Here is an 18,863-nt window from a genome sequence, read left to right on the forward strand (position 1 = left end):
GCACCTGCTGCGCCTCTTGTACCGGGAAGTTTCTGGAAGCCAGGGCCTTGGTGGCCTGACATGGACCGGGCACAAATGGTGGCCCTGCCAGCCTCACCCCACTTCACATCCACAGCCCAGTCCTGTTCCAAGGAGGAGGCGGAGGGGACCCTGTCCTCAGGGGTCAGATCCTGACCTAGGGGGGCGAGGGAGCTAGGCTGTGGCTTTGCAGAATGAAGGGAAGGAGGGGGCGGTATTCCAGGCAGAGGAAACCAAAGAAAGGGGCTCAGAGTTGGGGATGATCACATCACAAGATGTGGAGGGGTGGGAGAAAGAGGAACAGGCTGCAGTGGAGGGTTCTCCCCGCGCCTTGGAGAGGTGCGTCCCTCCCGCCGCTGACATGGACGAGCTGTGCTCTGGGGCAGGTGGGGCCTCACAGGCGTTCTCTAGGACTCTCCCAGCCGCCCCAGAAGAAAGGCAACAGGTGCTCACAGGTGAGAGCGCAGAGGCCAGGGTGGTCAGAACACGACCGCCCAACGGGGCAGTAGTCCGGAGAGGTGGAGCTAAACTTTAAATCCAGGCTGTGACTCCAGAGGCCCTGACCCTAGTTAACCCCTGCCTTGCCGGGTCAGATGAAGGGCCTTAAATGCCCAAAGGCAAGGAGGCTTTCGAACAAGGAGTGAAAAACTCGTGGGGGTCCTGAGGAAAGTGCCCCCCCGCCCCGCCACTGAGGGCTCGGTCCTGGGGCTGGAAGCAGCTCTGATGGGTCCTGGGACGGGCGGGGCCTGCAGGTCACAGTGAGCTGAACTGATGCTCACGGGGGCACCTCAGCCCGCCCTGTTCAGGGCTCAGCTCTGCTCACAGTGGGGGCCCCCTTGGTGGCCTGGGAGGCCGCACACCTCCAGCAAGGCCTTGTCTGCGGAGAGGCGGATGCCAGGCCGGGGCTCCAGGGGGCGGCCGTCCTTCCGCCAGCTCAGCACGGGAGGGGGCACAGCGTGGCTCTGGCACTCCAGGGCCACTGACTCGTTGGCCACGACGGACACATTCAGCTCTTCTCCAAGGATGCTTGGGGGCACTGTGGGAGGGGGCGGGGCAGGGGCTGTCTCAGCAGCCAGGAGCAACCACCAGGGATGGGAAGTCACCATTAGGATGAGGGCCCACCCCCTGAGCTGCAGCCCTCTCGTCCTCCCTTGAGGACCTTCAGAGGAGGCCCCCAAACCTGAAGAGGATGGTGCATTATAACAACATCAATAGTCTGAATATGATTTTGTACTTTAGTTGTACCAGACGTTACCACTGAGGAAAGGGCCCACCCGCCCACCTGTCCACAACAGGGGAGTTCACACGCTAGGAGAGGGCTCTGGGGGTCCAACTGACCCCTACATGAAGGCAGACACAGTCCCAGGCCAGACCTCCCACATCCAACCCCCGGGGATGCCCCGGCCCCACCTTCTTGAGCCGGCGGCCTGCACCCGGCAAAGTCCAGGGCCTGACACTCACCGTGGACATGCAGGATGATGTCCCGGCGGTCCTCGCCCACCGCATTCACGGCGACGCAGGAGTAGCTGCCGGAGTCGGAAGCCCGGGCACTGGCCAGCGTGAGGACCCGGCCCCCAGGGAAGACCTGTGGCCCAGAAGGAAGTCCACGTGAGGTCCGGCCCTGCTAGCAGGCACAGCGGGCAGCTTGTCCCAGACCCCCGGGGCCCGCCACAATGCAGAGGAACCCCGAGCTCTACCCAGACCCCAGGACCTCTGCTGGCTGGTGGGGAATAACATCTGTCCTGGGAAACAGTCCCCTGGAGTGGGGAATGGCTCGGGAGCCCTTGAGATAGGGCTGGTCCCCAAGTGTAAGATGCACGACTGATTTCAAAGAGTTTGTACAAAAATGTCTGGTTAATGATGTCTTATACTGATCACGTGATGCAATGATACTTTTTGGATATACTGGGTGAACTAAAATGTATTTTTTATACAGCAGTTTTTTAAATATTCACTTTTTATTTATTTGTAAATAAATAAAGTAGCCAAAGGACACTTTTATTTATTTATGTATGCCACACTGTGAGGCTTTTGGGATCTTAGTTCCCCGACCAGGGATCGAACCCGTGCCCCCTGCAGTGGAAGCAAGGAGTCCGAACCACTGGACCACCAGGGAATTCCTTAAAATGCATTATTAAAATTGGTTTCACCTGTTTCTTTTTATTCCTCCTAATGCAGCTACTAGACATTTTTCAATTACATATTCGGTTCACCTTGGTGGTGTGCATTACGTTTCTGGAGACCACCTGGCTCTAGACTCCGTTCAGCATCTCCCCTTCCTCCCTCCAGTCGACCATCCTGGGCCATCACTGTTTCCCTCTCCCCGTGGCACTCCCAGGCCCTGACCTCTGCTCCCAGCACCTACTGAGGCACCCAGGAGGCGAGTCAGGGCCACCCACCCCTACTGACCTGGAGGCCAGAGGTCCCTGCAGTGGACACAGGGTTTCCATCCTTCAGCCACATCAGCATGGGGCTGGGGGCTCCCGTGGCGTTACAGGTCAGCCGAACCGGGCTGTGGAGCATCACGGGGCCCGGCAGGCTGGGTGGCAGAGTGATGCGCGGAGGCACTGCAGGGTGAGGGCGGCACAGGGCACAGGCTGAGCCCCGCTGGGGGTGAAGCAGGCAGGGCCCCTGGCTGGGTACCCACACGGGAGCACACGGCCACAAACAAAAGCTTTGGGACAGCCACTCCCAACATGGGCGCAGCGCTCCACAGTCCTTGAGGTTGCTCATCTCACCCTTCCAACTCCATCACGAGGCTTCCACAGATGGGAAACTGAGGCTCAGAGAGGGAAGTCACCTGCCCAGGGCTGACCAGCTAGGAACTGGCAGAAGCAGCACCTCAACTTGGGCCTTCTGGTCAGCACGAGGTCATTATCAGGGGGATGGTGTAAGGGTAACCAGGGTTGAGAATCCCTGGGCAGGTTTTGCTTTCCAACTCAGAGGTATCAGCCTCCAGACAGCCCCTCGTGGGCAGAAAATGGTCAGAAGATTCAGTTGTATCTGGGAGGCATGAGCCATGACACCCAGGGTCCCAGCCTCCTGTCCAGCTCCCTACCCACTGCTGTCAGGATAAAGACTCAATCTTTCCAGCCTCCATCTGGTCCCCAGCACCACCCTGGCCCCTCCTCTCACTGTTCTGTAAGCTCCAAGCCCCCAGCCTCCTTTCAGTTTCTCAAATTCTCTATAGCCTTAGCATGTGACACATGGTCTCCGTTTAGGCATCCAGCTCTCCAAGATGCCTCCTGGGACCCCCCAGGCCAGGTCAGCGCCCCAGTTCCAGGCATTCAGTTGTACGTCACTTTTCCTAGCTCTTATCACAATCGTCATGAAACAGTACTCTGGGTAAGTATCCGGTTACTGCATCCTCCACTAGACTGAAAGCTCCCGGGTCCGTCGTGTTCAGGGCTGCAGCCCCAGGGTCTGCCCAAAGCACGCACAGGCACACCTCGTTTTACTGTGCTTCGCCTCACTGCCCTTTGCAGATGTTGTGCTTTTTACAAACGGAAGGTTTGTGGCAACCCTGCCTTGCGCAAGTCTATCGGTGCTATTTTTCCAACAGCATTGGCTCACTTCTGGTCTCTGCGTCACATTTTGGTAATTCTCGCCATATTTCAAACTTTTCCCTTACTGTTCTACTTGTTATAGTGACCTTTGAGGTTGCTACTACGACTCACCAAAGGCTCAGATGATGGTTAGCATTTTTTAGCAATAAAATACTTTTTAATTAAAGCCTGTACTTTCTTTAGACATAATGCTACTGCACAGTTACTACAGTATAGTGTAAGCAGAACTTTGCTATGCAAGGGGAAACCAAAACATTCATGTGACTTGCTTTATTTTGATATTCGCTTTATTGTGGTGGCCTGGAACTGAATGAACCTGCAGTGTCTCTGAGGTACGCCTGTCCTCAACAGATGGAGGAATTGGTGTTTGAATAAATGGAAGGTTAGATGGATGGATGGGGGGATAGGCAGAGGACTGGATGGGTGGTTGGATCAGTGGAAGAACAGTTGGGTGTTTCCATGCATGGATAGAAGAATAGATGGGTAAATTATCAATGGATGGAAGGAAGGAAAGATGAATGAAAGGAAGGATGGATGGATGGACGACAGATGGATGAACAGACTGAGGGACAAATGGATGGAAGACAACTTTGGGGACAAGGATCCCTTTAGTCTCAGGGCAGCTCACCATTGACCCGTAGGCCATACTGCAGCTCTGTGCTGCCTGCCACATTGGATGCCACACAGCGGTAGCTCCCAGCGTCAGAAGACTGGGCTCGCTCAATGAGGAGAACTCTCCCATCAGCTGACACCGTCACTCCCTTCTGGGCAGAGACAGGCTGGTGGCCCTTGAACCAGGAGATATCTGGTGAAGAGAAGAGAGATGAAAGGGTCCCTGCCAGCCCTTCAGACTGTGCCCTGTGTCATGGGCATCCAGGAGAGGCTTCCTGGGTGGCCACGTGGTGTGCCTTTATTTCAGTCACTGGAGAAAGCCAGTGTTCTCCAGGAAGGGGGGCGGGGCAGAACAGGGCGGCGTTGTCTGAGATGGAACCGAAGGCAGAGAGGGATGCAGGCTGGGGCAGCCAGGAGCAAGGAGAGTCAAAGTCAGCCCAGCCCCTCACGTCCTCCCCCTGCCAGGAGACCACCCATGAGGGAGATCTTTAGAGGAGAACACGGTATACCCCAAAACAGCAGCCTCATAAATATGGACCAATTATAAACAGCTACATGCGCCCCCATGTCCACAGCAGCACTATTCACAATAGCCAAGACATGGAAACAACGTAAATGTCCATCGACAGAGGAATGGATAAAGAAGATGTGGTGCATATATACAATGGAATACCACTCAGCCATAAAAAAGAACAAAAGAATGCCATTTGCAGCAACATGGATGGAACCAGAGATTATCATACTAAGTGAGGTAAGAAAGAGAAAGACAAATACCATATGATATCACTTATATGTGGAATCTAAAATATGACACAAATGAACCTATCTACAAAACAGACTCATGGACACAGAGAACAGACTGGTGGTTGCCACGGGAAAGGGGGTTGGGGAGGGACGGAGTGGGAGGTTGGGGTCAGCATACATAAGCTATCATATGTAGAATGGATAAACAACAAAGTTCTACTGTATAACACAGAGAATTATATTCAATATCCTATGATAAACCATGATGGAAAAGCATATTAAAAAAGAATGTATATATATATATATATATATATATATATGTATAACTGAATCACTTTGCTGTACAGCAGAAATTAACACAATATTGTAAACCAATATACTTCAATTTAAAAATAAATTTAAAAAATAAAGTTAATAAAGAGATAATAAATAAATTAGTAACGACCGATTGTATCTTCAACTTCCTTACCTCCTGCCAGGGTCCAGCCCAGAAGAGGGTTTCCCCATGGCAGAGGGCAAATACCTCCAGGGCTCACCACCCCAGGCAAAGCAGGGTTGAGTTGGCTCAGATGGGGGACAGGAAACGGACCCCCTTCCTGGGCCCATCCTGTCTGCCGGGCACCCACACCTAGCCGTAGCTCTCAGACCTTTGCTCAACTGCTGGTCTAGAGAAGAGGCCCAGGCCCTCCAGGTCCTGTTTCTCACCGCCAGCCCCGGGGCGGCCCCGTGAAGCCACAAACTCAGCAGAAACCCGGCAGGTTTGTTTCAGACACCAGTGCAAAGGCTCTGGGCGCTGGCAGTGACTGGCATGTAATGGGCATTGCATAAACGGCTGCTGACAAGGAAGAGGGGAACGCTGGGGAGGGAAGGGGAAGGCCTGCTGATCTCATCCTGCTTTGTCCACAGCCAGAGTGGTGCCTGTGGCACTGCCCCGCCTCTTTGGATGGGAACTGGGGTTGGCTGGAGGTGGCTTTCAGCCAAGAGGAGGGGTCTTACTTACCAGGAGCGGGTACGCCTGAAGCCAGACACTCCAAGTTTACGGAGGCATTTTCCAGCACTGCCTTTTTGACCAGGCCCGGCTCGATATTGGGGGGCACTAGGGGAGACGAGGAGAGCCCCGGCTTGGAGGGGGTACAGGCTCTGGGTGGCTCATCTCAGCCTCCCCAGTGCCCCTCCCCAGCCTTCCCAAGGTGGGCTGGGCAACAAGGACAACCCTGGCGCCTGACCCCCCGGGAACAGCCAGCATTAGGCACACCGGAGAGGTGGACCCCAGACAGTCACGAGGAGTGACAAGGGCAAGGATTTGCCCATATACACAAGGACCTAAATGAGTCCCCAGATGAATAGAACAAGCAAAGATAAACATGAATGAGAACAAGGCTGTCCACTGAAAATCCGGCAGAAAACAACCAAAAGCGACCACGGAGCAAATGATTTTCTACTTCTAAAGTTAAGTACGTGACATTAATTTTAGAACCCCCAGCCGTCCCCAACCCCCCACGGCAGCCCTGCGGGCCCTCAATCACCCACCACCCCAGGTCCAGGCTCCGCCTCCACCCACATCCTCACCCAACACCTTGAGCGCCACGTCTCTCCTGCTCTCCCCAGCCAGGTTAGTGGCAGCACAGGAGTAGATGCCTTCGTCCCTCAGGTCCACCTTCTCGATCTGGTGGAGAGGAGGAAAGGCAGGTGTCTGCCAGGATGCGGGTGGGGCCTGGGGTCAGAGCAACACGGACGTGGCAAGTGGCCGGGCTGTTGCTGACCCCAGCGCAGGAGAAGTGAGGCATGGCCACAAGCTTGGTTCCGGCTGGAGTTCTGAGCCACACATTCAGATTCCAGGGCATTCCTCTGGTCTTGGGGATACTCCCCTCCCCCCATTTTCTCCCTCTGGGAGCTCAAACTCCGGGGACCTCAACTAGGCTTAGGGCTCCCTTCCTTCTTCAGACCCAGCACCCCAAGGTCCACTGAGCATTTCTAGGATGAGTGGACTCTGTCTGTCCTGCCCCCAGGCTGCCAGAGCTCCGCTTGGGCTCCCCGGGGCCGCTAAAAAGCAGCCCCTCCCCCTGTGCAAGGTTGGCCTGCCAGCCCTGGGGCCCTTGCACGTACCTGCAGGTTCCCCCCCGAGGCTGCCAGGGCCACACCATCCTTCCACCAGCGGAGGCTTGGGGTAGGTACCCCAGTCCCTGCACATTGGAGGGTCACAGGCTGCAGGAAAGGGGCTGTGATGTTCTCACCCCCAACTATGACCACCGACGGGAGCTCTGGGCAGAGGGAGAGGCAGGGAGGCCCAGTCAGGGTCAGGAGGGGTGCAGTGGGCACCCAGAAACCTCTTCAATGCCTGGGGAGGGAGGGAGTGGCCTTGCAGGGCTGGCCTCTAGCTTCCCTCCACTCAACCCTCCAGATACCTGGCCTTAGGGTAAAGAGCACCAGACTGAGAGCCGGCAGAGCTAGTCTTTCCCTTTCAAATTCTCCCATTCATCATCTATCCATCCATCATCCATCCATCCATCATTCATCCATCCATTATCCATCCACATGTGCACTGAGCATCTACTCTGTGTCCCACACTGCACTATGCACAGGGACACAGCAGAGAAAGTTCTGTGCAGCCCTCAGAGCTCCCAAGCTGGGCAGTGGAGATGAAGAGCCAAACGAGAAATCCCAGTACAGTAGGTGGGGGGTTATGGCCACGAGAGGCTGAGCAGTGCAGATTATAACCATGGTGGAATCAAGGAGGGCTTCCTGGAGGAAGGGGTGTTTTTTAGGACAGACCTGAAAGATAGGGAGGAGCTAATCAGGCAAAGAGGAAGAATGTTCCAGGCAGAGGGAACAGCATTTGCAGGACTGGAGGTAAGAAAGCCAACGTATTTAAACAGTTGAATGAAGTTCAGCGTGGCCAGCATAGAGAGTGAGCTGGGGTCAGGGGGGAGGCTAGGGAGGGGATTGAAGGCCTGTAGACAAGTGTGGTGAGCAGCTGAGACCACCCTCTCACACCTGTGTCTCTTTGGGGAGCTGGCAAGTCCAGACCAGGAATGCTGTCCAGAGAAGACCAGCTCCACGCCCTTCCCATGTCTGTCAGGCTGGCTTCACCCACCCCGGCACCTCGGGCTGTCATTGCCCCAGAACGCCAGGCCGCCCTCACCGTGCACAGACAACTCCACTTCAGCCCCTGCAGTGCCCGCTTCATTGGTGGCCTGGCAGGCGAAGAGGCCCGCGTGGTCCAGCTCCACGTGGTCGATGCGCAGTGTGGTCCCCTGGGAGGTCAGCTGCACCCCGGCCAGCTCCTCGGCTGGGCGGCCATTCTGCAGCCAGCTAAGGTGTGTGGGGAGGGGAACGGGTCAGCCTGAGGCTAGAGAAGGTAGAGGCAACAGGACAGGCCAAGAGGCCAGGCAGCATCTCTCTCCTGTCCTCACGTCCCGGGCTCCATGGCCTCTTTCATGCTCCTGGGAGGGGAAGCATCTCCCGTCCCCACCCACCCCCAAAGCATGCTCTCTGCCTGTCCCCCAGCCCCCCAGTTCTGGCCTCCACCACTCCATACGCACTGGATCGTGGGCACTGGGGAGCCTGAGGCCTGGCAGGGAAGGTCCAGGGGCTGTCCTACGAGGGTGGTCACCGGGCCCAAGCCTTCAGCCAACAGGAGCTGCGGGGGCACTGTGGGCAGGGGCCACCATTGGGTGTCTGGAGCTGAGGAAATCCCGGCCTACAGCCCTCCCAAGTCCCAGTGCCGACAGAGCCAGGCCCAAGCTTCCCCTCACCCTTCAAGCACTCCCATAAACGGCCCCTCATCCAGAAGGCCTTCTAGGGCCACCCAAGTTCAGCCTCCCCACAGGATCGGTCTGTTTATTCAATGTCTTCCCACCAGACCCAGGGCTCAGGAGTCCCGTCTCCCTGTTCCCTGCCTTATCCAGGGTTAATGGCTGTGAAGTGTCCGTGAAATGGAAGAAGCAGGCTAGGCGTGGGAGGAGGGGTCCACGGCCCAGGTGACTCGGGTGGGGCAGGCCTGGGCTCACCCTGCACCTCCACGGAGTACTGCAGCACGGCCTCCCCGGCGGGGCTGCTGGCCACGCAGCTGTACAGGCCTCCAGACGCCTCCCCCAGGCTCTCCAGGCTCAGCATGCCGCCGCCCGCCTCCAGCCACGTTCCATTGCTCTCCACCACGGGTAGCCCCTCGTGGTGCCAGGAGAGGGTGGGGGGTGGGTGGCCTCTGGCCACACACTCCAGCGCCAGGGGCCTCCCAGCCACGGCCTTCACCACACGGGGCCCTCCACCAGCGCCCTCGATGGTGGGCGGGACTAGGGAAGAGGCAGGGGGTGCTCAGGGACCAGCAGCCTGGTTAAGTCCCTCACAGACCCCAACCCATGTGAAATGCCTTCTCCTCCCCTCCACTAGCTGGAACCCCTGTTCAGACATCACCTCCTCCGGGGCGCCTCCCCCGGCGCCCTGGCTGGAAGCACTCTCTCCCTCCTCTGCCCGTTGGTGTCGTTCCCACCCCCCCCCCCACACTGCCTGCATCCTCTCTCCACAACCTGCGACCCCCGTGAGCTCAGCCTGAGCAGAACGACACTTGTCTCTGTGCGTCTTCAGTATCTGCACACGGTAGGTCTCAAGATCTGCTGAACCCAAAGGGGTGGGTTCCCCAGAGCCCAAGACCAGAGCCTCTACTCCTACTACTGGTCCCCTCCCTGGTCTGAGGAGGCGAGCAGACCCTAGCCCAGACGGCCCGGCCTCTGGGGGCTCCTAACTCAGCCAGTGATGGCCAAGGGGGTAGCCAGAGGGGGGGCTTCTCTCTTCCCCTTGGGGAGGACCCCCAGGTTGCTAAGCCCACAGAGTCATTGCCAGGAGACATGGGGCGATGAGGGAACGGGATGGGCTTTTCAACATTGCCTGGGTCACTAGCCCCACTGAAAATATAATGAAAACACACACGTGCATTTTCCATCCATTTCCAGGAGGTTCTCAGATCCCTGAATAAGAATCCCGGAGTTGGCTGCTGGGCTCAACCTCAGAGGCTGCCCGTAGACCCCACACACCTCAACTTCCCTTTGGGGTCCCCAGGACTCCAGCATCCAAGCCCTTTGTATCTTTGGGGACCAGAGCTCCGGAGCTGATTCCTCGAGAGGGACCAGAATGACCCCACCAGGCTGCACTCTGCCTTCTAAACTTCATCTGCTCAGACCCATCCCTGCCCTCCCGCACACACCCTGTCCTCTGAGTTCTTCACATGTCCTCAGAGCCAAGCCCCTCCAGGCAGGCCAACGCTGAGGTTAACAGAGCACAAGTCAGACCCTCGAGGTAGGGACTGGGTCCTCTCACCTCCCAGCGGAGTGACCTGGGCCAGCCCCAGAGCCCACCACGCTCACCCATGAGTGGGGGGACCAGGGCCCTAGTCCCTGTGCCGTGATTAAATTAGCTAGCGCTGTGACGAGCCCCAGGGGGTCTGGACCACAGTGCGTGGCTAATTAAGAGCAGTTAGTTATTAGCTGTGGTCGTGGGGGTGTGGGCGCAATTTCCTGAGAAGCCCTAAACCACGAGGGGGAGACCTGGATTCTCCACTCGGCTCCGCTGGGGCCCCGAGACAGGCCCTTCCCCTGGCGTCGGTTTCCTCACCCGCCTGAGGAAGGCTGGACGAGCTGAGATGACCCTTCTCCCTGGGTAACCCCTCATTCGCATTTTCCTGGGCCTCTGTCTGCTCCTTTCACCCACCTTTAGAGCCAGATGGAGGCCATCCCGGCCCAGACTCCCTCCCACCACTCGCCCCAGCTGACCACTGCTCCTGCTGTGACCCCGGGCCGCTCACCGAAAACCTCCAGCCGGGTGGCCTTCTCCATGACCCCCACGGGGTTGCTGGCCCTGCAGGTGTAGATGCCAGTGTCCGAGCCCTGGGCCCTCTCCAGATGCAGCTGTCGGCCGCCCCTGGTGTAGACGGCCCCGGCACTTGGAAGCAGGGGGTCCCCATCCTTGAACCAGATGATGTCAGGCGTGGGCGCTCCTCGGGCTTCACACAGGAGCCACATGGGGTGGCCCTCCATGACGGCCAACTCACTTGTCTCGTTGGAGCCCCAGATGGTGGGAGGTGCTGAGGACAATGGGGGGCGGGGGGCAATCACAGGGAGCCTGCCCAGCCCCGAGGTGGCTGGTGTCCCATCCCTTGCAGCCCCATGCACCTGTCTGTGGGCCACAAGCACCGCACATGTCACAGGCTTCTACTGCAGGGATGGGAGGAGGGGCGGGGGGCTCTGGGGACAGACAGGAGATACCGGCCAGGGACATGTTGACGTGGGGGGCAAGCCCGGCCATCACAAGGGGCGCAGAAAGTGGGGGAGGGGCCACAGGTCAGGCTCCGGACCCCACTTGGCCTCTGACTCGCTGTATGACCCGCATAGGTCACTTCCCCTCTCTGGGGCTCAGTCCCCCCATCTGTAACACGAGGGGCCGAACTGGACCCGGGGTTCCTACGGGGCAGGTCACACACCATGGGTGGTACCTAAGCTGACCCTCAGGGCATGTGGGCATGCATCTCGTAACAGAACAGCTACACCCTCCCCAAATCTCCTTCCTGCCTGATTACGACAAACGAAAAGGCTGTTTGGTGCGTTTGGTGCGACTATGTTCGTAACCTTTCTAGAACTTTCTACTCTGCCCTTTTTACCACATGCAGGCAGCTCACGCCTAAGGGTTTCCAAAATCCCTCTCCGGTTGCATTTGTTTTCACAGCTTCCTCCCACGAAGGCCAAGCAGCCCTGGTTCCTACTTCCCTTTGATGTGTTACGCATCCTTTTACATAAATGAGTTTCGGCGTAAAGAAAAGTGACTCGATTTAAACAATCATCCTGAGTGGTATCAGGAATAGGAAAACTTGTGAAGCTCAGATGGGGACAGTGGGATCTGGGAAACATTGGGCCGGATTCCCTCTGTTCTTCCCGGTCCACCCCACCCCACCGCCCCCCCAGCTTTACTGAACCGGGGGCTCGCTCCTCATAGGCCCCCGTTTGTGCCCTCGTCTTCCCTCCATGCAGTGGGCAGCCCGTGGTGGGGGCCGGGAAGGGGCTGGGCTCACAGTGGATTCTGAGCTGAAAGTCCTTGGCCTGCTGGCCGGCTGGGCTGAAGGCCACGCACCGGTACCACCCTTCATCCCCCAGGTGACTGGTGGTGATTCTGAGAACCTGGCCGTCCTCCTGCAGCTGGATTCGAGGGTCCCCCGGAAGGACAGGTCTGGAAAGATGGTCAAGATTGTCAGTAAGGCCAGCTGGCAGGGGCAGGCTACACAGAGGGGAGCCTGCTGCTTGGGAAACGGAAGCCTGGAAGATTCACAGTCGCTGATAGGTACCAACAACCCAAGTGCCCATCAATGGATAAACAGATAAACAAAAAGTGGTTCATCCCTACAATGGAATATTATTCAGCCATTAAAAGGGATGAAGTACTGAAACCTGCTACAACATGAAAAAACCTTGAAAACTGTGCGCTAGGTGAAAGAAGCCAGACACGAAAGACTACATATGTATGACTGCATGAAATCTATATGAAATACAGGGAAATTCACAGAGACGGAGGTTAGTGGTTGCCAGGGGCTGGGGCGGGGGAGGAACAGAGCAGTGAGTGCTAATGGGTATAGGGCCTCCTGTGGGGGTGATGAAATGTTCTAGAACCAGATAGAGGCGACGGATGTGCAACACTGTGGATGTACTTGTGTTTAGTACTGAACACAGCGTACTGAATTGTGCACTTCGGAATGGTAAACATCATATTGATTCCTTAAAATTTAAAATACCTTAAAAAACACCTTTGAAAAAGTTTTAGAAATGAAAGGAAGGCTGGCTAAGTGATGAGAAAACCCTGCCATTTGAAAGCAGGGTCTCACCTGGGCGATCTCAGGCTGGGGGGTGGATGTGCCCCACACCGCCCTCTGCCTGGGCCCTGGCTGGCTCGTGCAATGCCTGCCGAGCTCTAACCCTGCAGAGTTCCCTCTCCCCAGAGGCCCACTCCACCAGCCCAGGCCGAGGCTCCACCCCAACACTACCCGTCGGGGGTCACTCACTGCCCATCCTTGGTCCATTCCATCTGGGGCGTGGGGACCCCCGAGGTCTGGCACTCCAGCTCCACCCCTACACCAGCCAGGCCCAGCACCTCCTGAGGGGCCTCGGCTCCAAGCACGGAAGGTGGGACTGGGGGCGAGAAAGGGTGGGGGGAGAAAAATCCTCAACCCCTACAAGCCCCGCCTGCCGCAGGGCCTTTGCACGTGCAGGACCCCTGCCTGGTCACCCTTCCCCTCTCCTACCCGGCCCTCATGGGAAGCTCCCCCAAACCCCTGACTGGATCGGCCCCTGCTCTGTGCGTCCTCAGCTGCCGGCACCGCTCTTTCGTAGCACGTAATGCACATACATGATGCATAATGTCATTACGAGGCTAATGATGTGATTGTCTAATGTCTGCCCCCATAGTTATGTGAAGACAGGAACCAGGTCTGCCATGCGCCCCTCTATGCCCCCGGCTCCCAGCCGGTAGTTTCCCTCCCCCGCCCCACCTAAAAGGGGAGGGGTTGCAGGGCCAGACACCCTTGGGAGCTGGGAGGGCTCAGCCTCACTCACTGAGCACAAGGAGATCAAAGTCCCTCTGCGCAGTCCCAGCCTGGTTCTCGGCCCTGCAGGAGTAGAGGCCAGAATCGCCCTCCTGGATCCTGGGAAAGTAGAGGGCCCGGGCCCCGTCCAGGAGGCGGTGGCTGCCCACCTCGGGGATCTGGGCAGAAGAGGGCAGAGGGAGCTCGTGAGCGGGGTCTGGCCACCCCGCATCCCCCATCAGCAATGAGGAAACTGAGGCCCAGGGAGCTGGTTGGTGACCGGAACCCAGGGTTTCTGATTCCCATAACGGTGCCGTGCCCTCTCCACCAGGCAGCCCCTCAGGCTTCATCGTGGGCCCACGGTCTTCCATGGCCCTGAGTCCCAGTGCATCCCCAAAGACACCTGCCACTTGTCACACCTCCTCGCCACACCTGGCACGTGCAGGAACCCGTCCAGAAGGTCTGTACCCTATCCAAATCCCACCCACAGCCCATCCACCCCAGGGAACACCCACCTGCTGCCCATCCTTGAGCCACGTGACCTCGGGGGCCGGAAAGCCATTTGCGTCACACTCCAGCGTCAGGGACTGCCCAGCCATGCCTGACACATTGGCCCTGTGCCCGTTCTCCCGGATGCTGGGGGGCACTTGGGAGCAAAGAGAAGCAGAGGAGCTGCCCCCTCCCAGGACAGCCACGGCCACCCGGACCCCTCCTGGGGCATTCTTCCCCACCTGGACGGGCAGCCCCAACTCCCGCCCTTCCCCAGATTCTGGGGTTCCAGGATGCCCGCCCCAGCCCCTGATGTGGCCATCAGGAGCCACGTGGACCTGGGAAGGGCCACAGCGGCCTCGCCCTGGGACCTCGCGCTGGTCGTGCCCAGGAACTGTCTACGGGCTCTGACATCCAGCTTTGTAAGATGCGGGACCCCCGGGGATCCATCTGGCTGTACACCCAAACTGCTGTCATGGTCACCTAGGGGGGTACCCTCCCCCGCCCCGAGTCAGAATCTCTGAAGATGGGGCCTAGGTATGTCTTTGAAACAAACTTCCCGGGAACCATAAAACTGCTTCTTCCACCCCCTCCATGAGCCCGTGTTGAGGAGAAGGGCTCCCCTCCCCCTGCACACAGCACCGGGGCGGGGGGGGAGGGGTACGGGGCGGGAGCTGTGGGAAGCTCTTCCTGCTGCAGGGAAGAATAGGAACCTTGGGTAGTTTCAGCAGCTTCAGTGGGAGGTGGGCTCTGGGACTCTCATCTGCCCTCAGTGAGCCTTCTAAAATAAATTCACTAGACCATTTCAGAGCCATTTATGGAGTTCCAGGTTCTTCTCCTTACGCTGTCTCCGTGGGGGTCTCTCTGGGGAAGGGGATGCCCATGCAACCTGCCACTTTCCTAACACCCTCAAGCCCTCCCCAACAAGCACGGGGTGGGGGAGGGCAGGGACCTGCGGCCTCCCCTGCGGTGAGCTCTCAGGCTGGGGAGCTGGCGCTGCCCCACCCAGGCATCCGTGGGTACCACTGGGAGGTGTGTACAAGCCGTTCCCCAGCTCTGGGGTCCCTGCTCACCATGGACGACCAGCCTGGCTCTCCTGGATGCGGAGCCCGCCTCGTTGGTGGCCTGACACTCGTAGTCTCCACCGTCGGTGGGAGAGACCGAGGCCAGAAACAGAGAGCCTTCATCCAGCACTGCCAGGCCCGGCCGGCCACGCAGGGGTTCCGAGGACGGGCCCTTCCGCCACGTGATCTGCGGCTTGGGCGTCCCTGGCAGGGCACAGAGTCATCAGCACGAAAGCCTGTCCCCTTCCCTGTCCACACCCACACTGCCCCCACCCCCGTGCAAGTGATGCTGACCCTCGGGGTGGGGGGAGGTCTCAGGTACCTCCTCGCCCCCCAGGCTAGAGGAGCAGCAGGTGCTCACACACCTGCCACCTCCCCACCCAGTGCTGTGCGTCCACGTGGCCTCCCAGCGGCCCGAGGGCCACAGGCACAGGGGCCAGAGCCTTTTCTGGTTCCCCTCGCAGAGGCCCCACCTCATCTGCACTCCCAACCCCCTCACCTGCCCTGTGTTTTCTCTTTTGCCTGCCATCTCCAACTTTCTAATGTACCTTAGATGTACTTTTTTAGGCTTTTTTTTTTTTTGGCCTATTGTCTGTCTCCCCCCACAAGGTCCGAAGTCTTTGCTTTGTTCCCTGCTGGACCCCCAGCTGCAAGCCCAGCGCCTGGCACACAGTAGGTGCTACCTGAATGAATGAGCCCGCCGTGCTCAGTACCCATATTGTCCCATCGGATCCGTGCATAAACGGTGGAGGCCCCAGGTGGACCGGGCCTGTGCTTCCCCTCACAGGCATGAGGCGGACACCGCTGGCCACACGCCCCTAGCCCCACCGTGAGCGCCGCAGTCCCCCTGGAGGCCCTTCTCTGACACTCCTCACGTCGGACTGTGCAGCGTCTGGCTCTGCCACCAGGCTGTCGGCTCACACGGCCCGGCGCACGGTGGGTGCGGGATGAACAGCTGCCCCACTGGGCCAGGGCACACAGTAGGTCCTTAGATCGGTGTTGAAGGAATGACCCAGCATTCCAAGCAGCACACGTGCCCAAGAGGCATGGCGCCCAGTGGTCGCAGCGGGGCCTGGGTCACGGGAGCCCCAACCCTGCAGACTTGCTGAGTGATCTCAGGACAAGGGCAGCCCTTACCCACCGCCCTGCCTGCAGGGCAGGCAGCCTGCAGCCCTTCCATCACTCCCCATCGGGGTCATAATCGTTGCTAAATACCAGTTATCACGCACCACACCCCCACTTGATCTGCCGACTCCCCTGGCAGCTCGGGGCTCTTTGTAAGCACATTCTCTCTGCCTCACTTGCTCTTTTATCCTCACCTTTGGAGGGAGGGGTGAGACACCCCATCTGGGGGGAATGGGGCTGCGATCAAGATGCGGCACATCCGGGGCATCCTGGGTGTCGTCCCGTTCGGGAGGGCCCCTGCCCCCCCCCCGTACTGACTGCTCCTGCTTAAGTGCTGGGGGCTCTGCCTGCGGTCCTGAGGGAAAAGGAGGGCCACCCATGCTCTGCGGTCTTTGGGTACTTAATCCCCTGTGTCTGTTTTCTCATAGAACCCTCTGCCGTTTCCTCTGTGTCTGCCCAGGATGCCTGCTGGAGTGTCCCAGCTGCTCCCCAGTATGGAGGCACATGTGTGAACACATACACACAACACACACACATACAGCCCACAGACACACACATGCCCCTCCCAGTTCCTCATCTTTTCCCAAAGGCCCCAGCCCGTGCTCCCGCCACCCAGAGACCAGGACTTCAGAGCTGCCAGCCCTGAGGGGTATTGAGTTTTGAACCCTGGAAGCTTTTTTTTTTTTTTTTAAATGCAAACATCTAACCCCTAAATGAGCTCTAACCACACAGAACTGCACCACTGCTCTGTGATGGGAAGACTCCAGGGACTCAGGGCTGTTGCTAAAAAACCACTCATCTTGCCTCCACTCCCATTTTACAGAGACCAAGAGAGGAGCAATGTCCAAAATCCTGGCCTCTGTCCCACCCCACGAGGAGGAGGCGGGTAGTGCCACCCACTGCAGGTACCAGGGCTCCCATGGGTCATGCCCTCTGTGCTTCAGGCTTTCTCCTTTCTCCCTCAGAGCCCTCCGAGCCCAAGGTCACATGGCTGGTGAATACCAGCGCCCAACACTGCCCACCGGGCAGCCACCTGCTTGAAAGAGAGAAGGCTGAGGGGGGTGGGGTGGGACGCGGGGCGGGGACAGGCAGTTGTGATGGAGGGGACTTGGCTTATGCTGACTTGGCTGAAGTCAGGCTCAGAGGACAGGCCCCTGGCTGACCAGGGTTGATGCTGGGGTTGTGAGTGACTGTGGGGTATCAGGGCAGGAGGCCGGGGCTGGTGGTCCCACCTCCTACCTCCCACGTCCCGGGAGGGCCCTACAGGTTCCTTGCTGTTACCAGATACTGACACAAGGTGGCGCCCTGGTCAAGAGCGGGACGATGGCCCCTCCAGGTGGTCTGCTCCCACCTGCCTCCTACCTGGCCCTAGCTCTGTCCCATTCCAAGGACTTCCCTGGATCCCGTGGCATGAGGAGGTGCAGTGCAGACTACAACCAGCTCTCCTGGCTCCTGCCAGGCTTTTTGTAAGCTACCACTTGCTTCTTAGACACCCAGACACCTGCCCTTCTAGAGAGCATCATCTATGCACAGGGGAGACATTTTGGCCATTTTGACCCAAAGCCAGAAGCGACTCTGGCAGCCAGTGGGAGATTTCACAGAACAGTAGAATCCATTCAACACATTTCCGCAAGCTCCTACTATGTGCCAGGCACGGTGCTGGGACCTAAACTTCCTGCCGTCCACTGGGCCCACTGGGCCTGTGTGGAGGGACAGGTGTGACCCCACTGGACAGCTGAGAAAACTGAGGCTCAGAAAGGAGGTGTGAACTGCCCGGCACCGGGTGGCTATCTCAATCCCACACTGTGCTGTAGCCCAAAGGGGGTCCCAAAGGACTGGTTTGCCCAGGACTGCGTGAATCCATGCCCTGTGAGAAAGCCTGGGGCTTGGGGAGAGGCAGGGGCCACCAAGCACCGATCCTAGGACCCTGGGGCCTTCCTCAGCCCCAGCTGTTACAGTCCCCAGGCGCAGAGGGGCCCAGGGTTTAACGGACACTCGGGGCTGGGGTTAAAGCAGATTATACTCCCTGAGTCACCTTCTGGCTGTGACCTCAGGCAACCCTCTTAACCGCTCTGGGCCTAAATTGCCCCTAATAAAAAAAAAAGAGCTAATGCTAATACCCATCCTATAGGGCTGCTGATGGGATGAAGTTCCTGGCATGGTCCTGGACAGGAGTGGGGACCCCACAAGCCTCCACACCCACGCGCACTGCCCACAGTGACCAAGGGCGCTGAAACATGGGTGGGTCTTCTCCCCCTCCCAGCCCAGGGCCCAGGGCCCAGCCTCACCTCTGGCAGGGCACGGCAAGCTGGCGTTCTCTCCTGCTACCCTCTCCAGCAGGCCACTGGTCTCATCGGCCCCCCAGTACGGCGGCTCTGGTGGAAGGTAACGCGGCCACAGTCACACACCCAAACCCAAGGCCTGGTGCTCCCCCGACCAGGAGCCCAGGGCTGGTGGAGGGGGCATTCCCATCCAGAACCCCAGCTGGAATAAGGGGGTACAAGCCCCGCGTTCCAGCCCGCAGCCTCGGGGAGAGTCAGGGCCGTGGCACCAGCCCACCCCCTGCGGGGTGGCCCGTGGAACAGTGCCACGCACGACCCCGCGGGCTCGGGGGCTGGGCTCAGGATCGTCCTGCCCTGCCTTCTCTGAGTGTGTTTCAAATTCATCATAGTGAAAATGCTAGCACCA

General features: G+C 58.5%; 1 protein-coding gene across 5 annotated transcripts in view; it reads right to left on the bottom strand.

Annotated features, from left to right (window-relative positions):
- Positions 1 to 18,863, bottom strand: part of HMCN2 (hemicentin 2) — a 150,618-nt gene that overhangs the window by 59,853 nt on the left and 71,902 nt on the right. For all 5 annotated transcript variants that reach the window (XM_060154067.1, XM_060154065.1, XM_060154066.1 and 2 more), the window contains 17 exons: positions 18,464 to 18,550; positions 15,060 to 15,254; positions 14,013 to 14,143; positions 13,529 to 13,676; positions 12,979 to 13,105; positions 11,998 to 12,152; positions 10,738 to 11,016; positions 8,951 to 9,232; positions 8,483 to 8,591; positions 8,083 to 8,252; positions 7,047 to 7,201; positions 6,510 to 6,606; positions 5,941 to 6,036; positions 4,213 to 4,389; positions 2,428 to 2,585; positions 1,480 to 1,603; positions 879 to 1,054 (listed from right to left, as the gene is read on the bottom strand). In XM_060154067.1, coding sequence (XP_060010050.1) covers positions 879 to 1,054; positions 1,480 to 1,603; positions 2,428 to 2,585; positions 4,213 to 4,389; positions 5,941 to 6,036; positions 6,510 to 6,606; positions 7,047 to 7,201; positions 8,083 to 8,252; positions 8,483 to 8,591; positions 8,951 to 9,232; positions 10,738 to 11,016; positions 11,998 to 12,152; positions 12,979 to 13,105; positions 13,529 to 13,676; positions 14,013 to 14,143; positions 15,060 to 15,254; positions 18,464 to 18,550 — 2,666 coding nt within the window. The remainder of the gene's footprint in view (positions 1 to 878; positions 1,055 to 1,479; positions 1,604 to 2,427; positions 2,586 to 4,212; positions 4,390 to 5,940; positions 6,037 to 6,509; positions 6,607 to 7,046; positions 7,202 to 8,082; positions 8,253 to 8,482; positions 8,592 to 8,950; positions 9,233 to 10,737; positions 11,017 to 11,997; positions 12,153 to 12,978; positions 13,106 to 13,528; positions 13,677 to 14,012; positions 14,144 to 15,059; positions 15,255 to 18,463; positions 18,551 to 18,863) is intronic.

The sequence above is a fragment of the Lagenorhynchus albirostris genome, chromosome 7, assembly GCF_949774975.1.
Source record: "Lagenorhynchus albirostris chromosome 7, mLagAlb1.1, whole genome shotgun sequence".
Lineage (NCBI taxonomy): Eukaryota > Metazoa > Chordata > Mammalia > Artiodactyla > Delphinidae > Lagenorhynchus > Lagenorhynchus albirostris.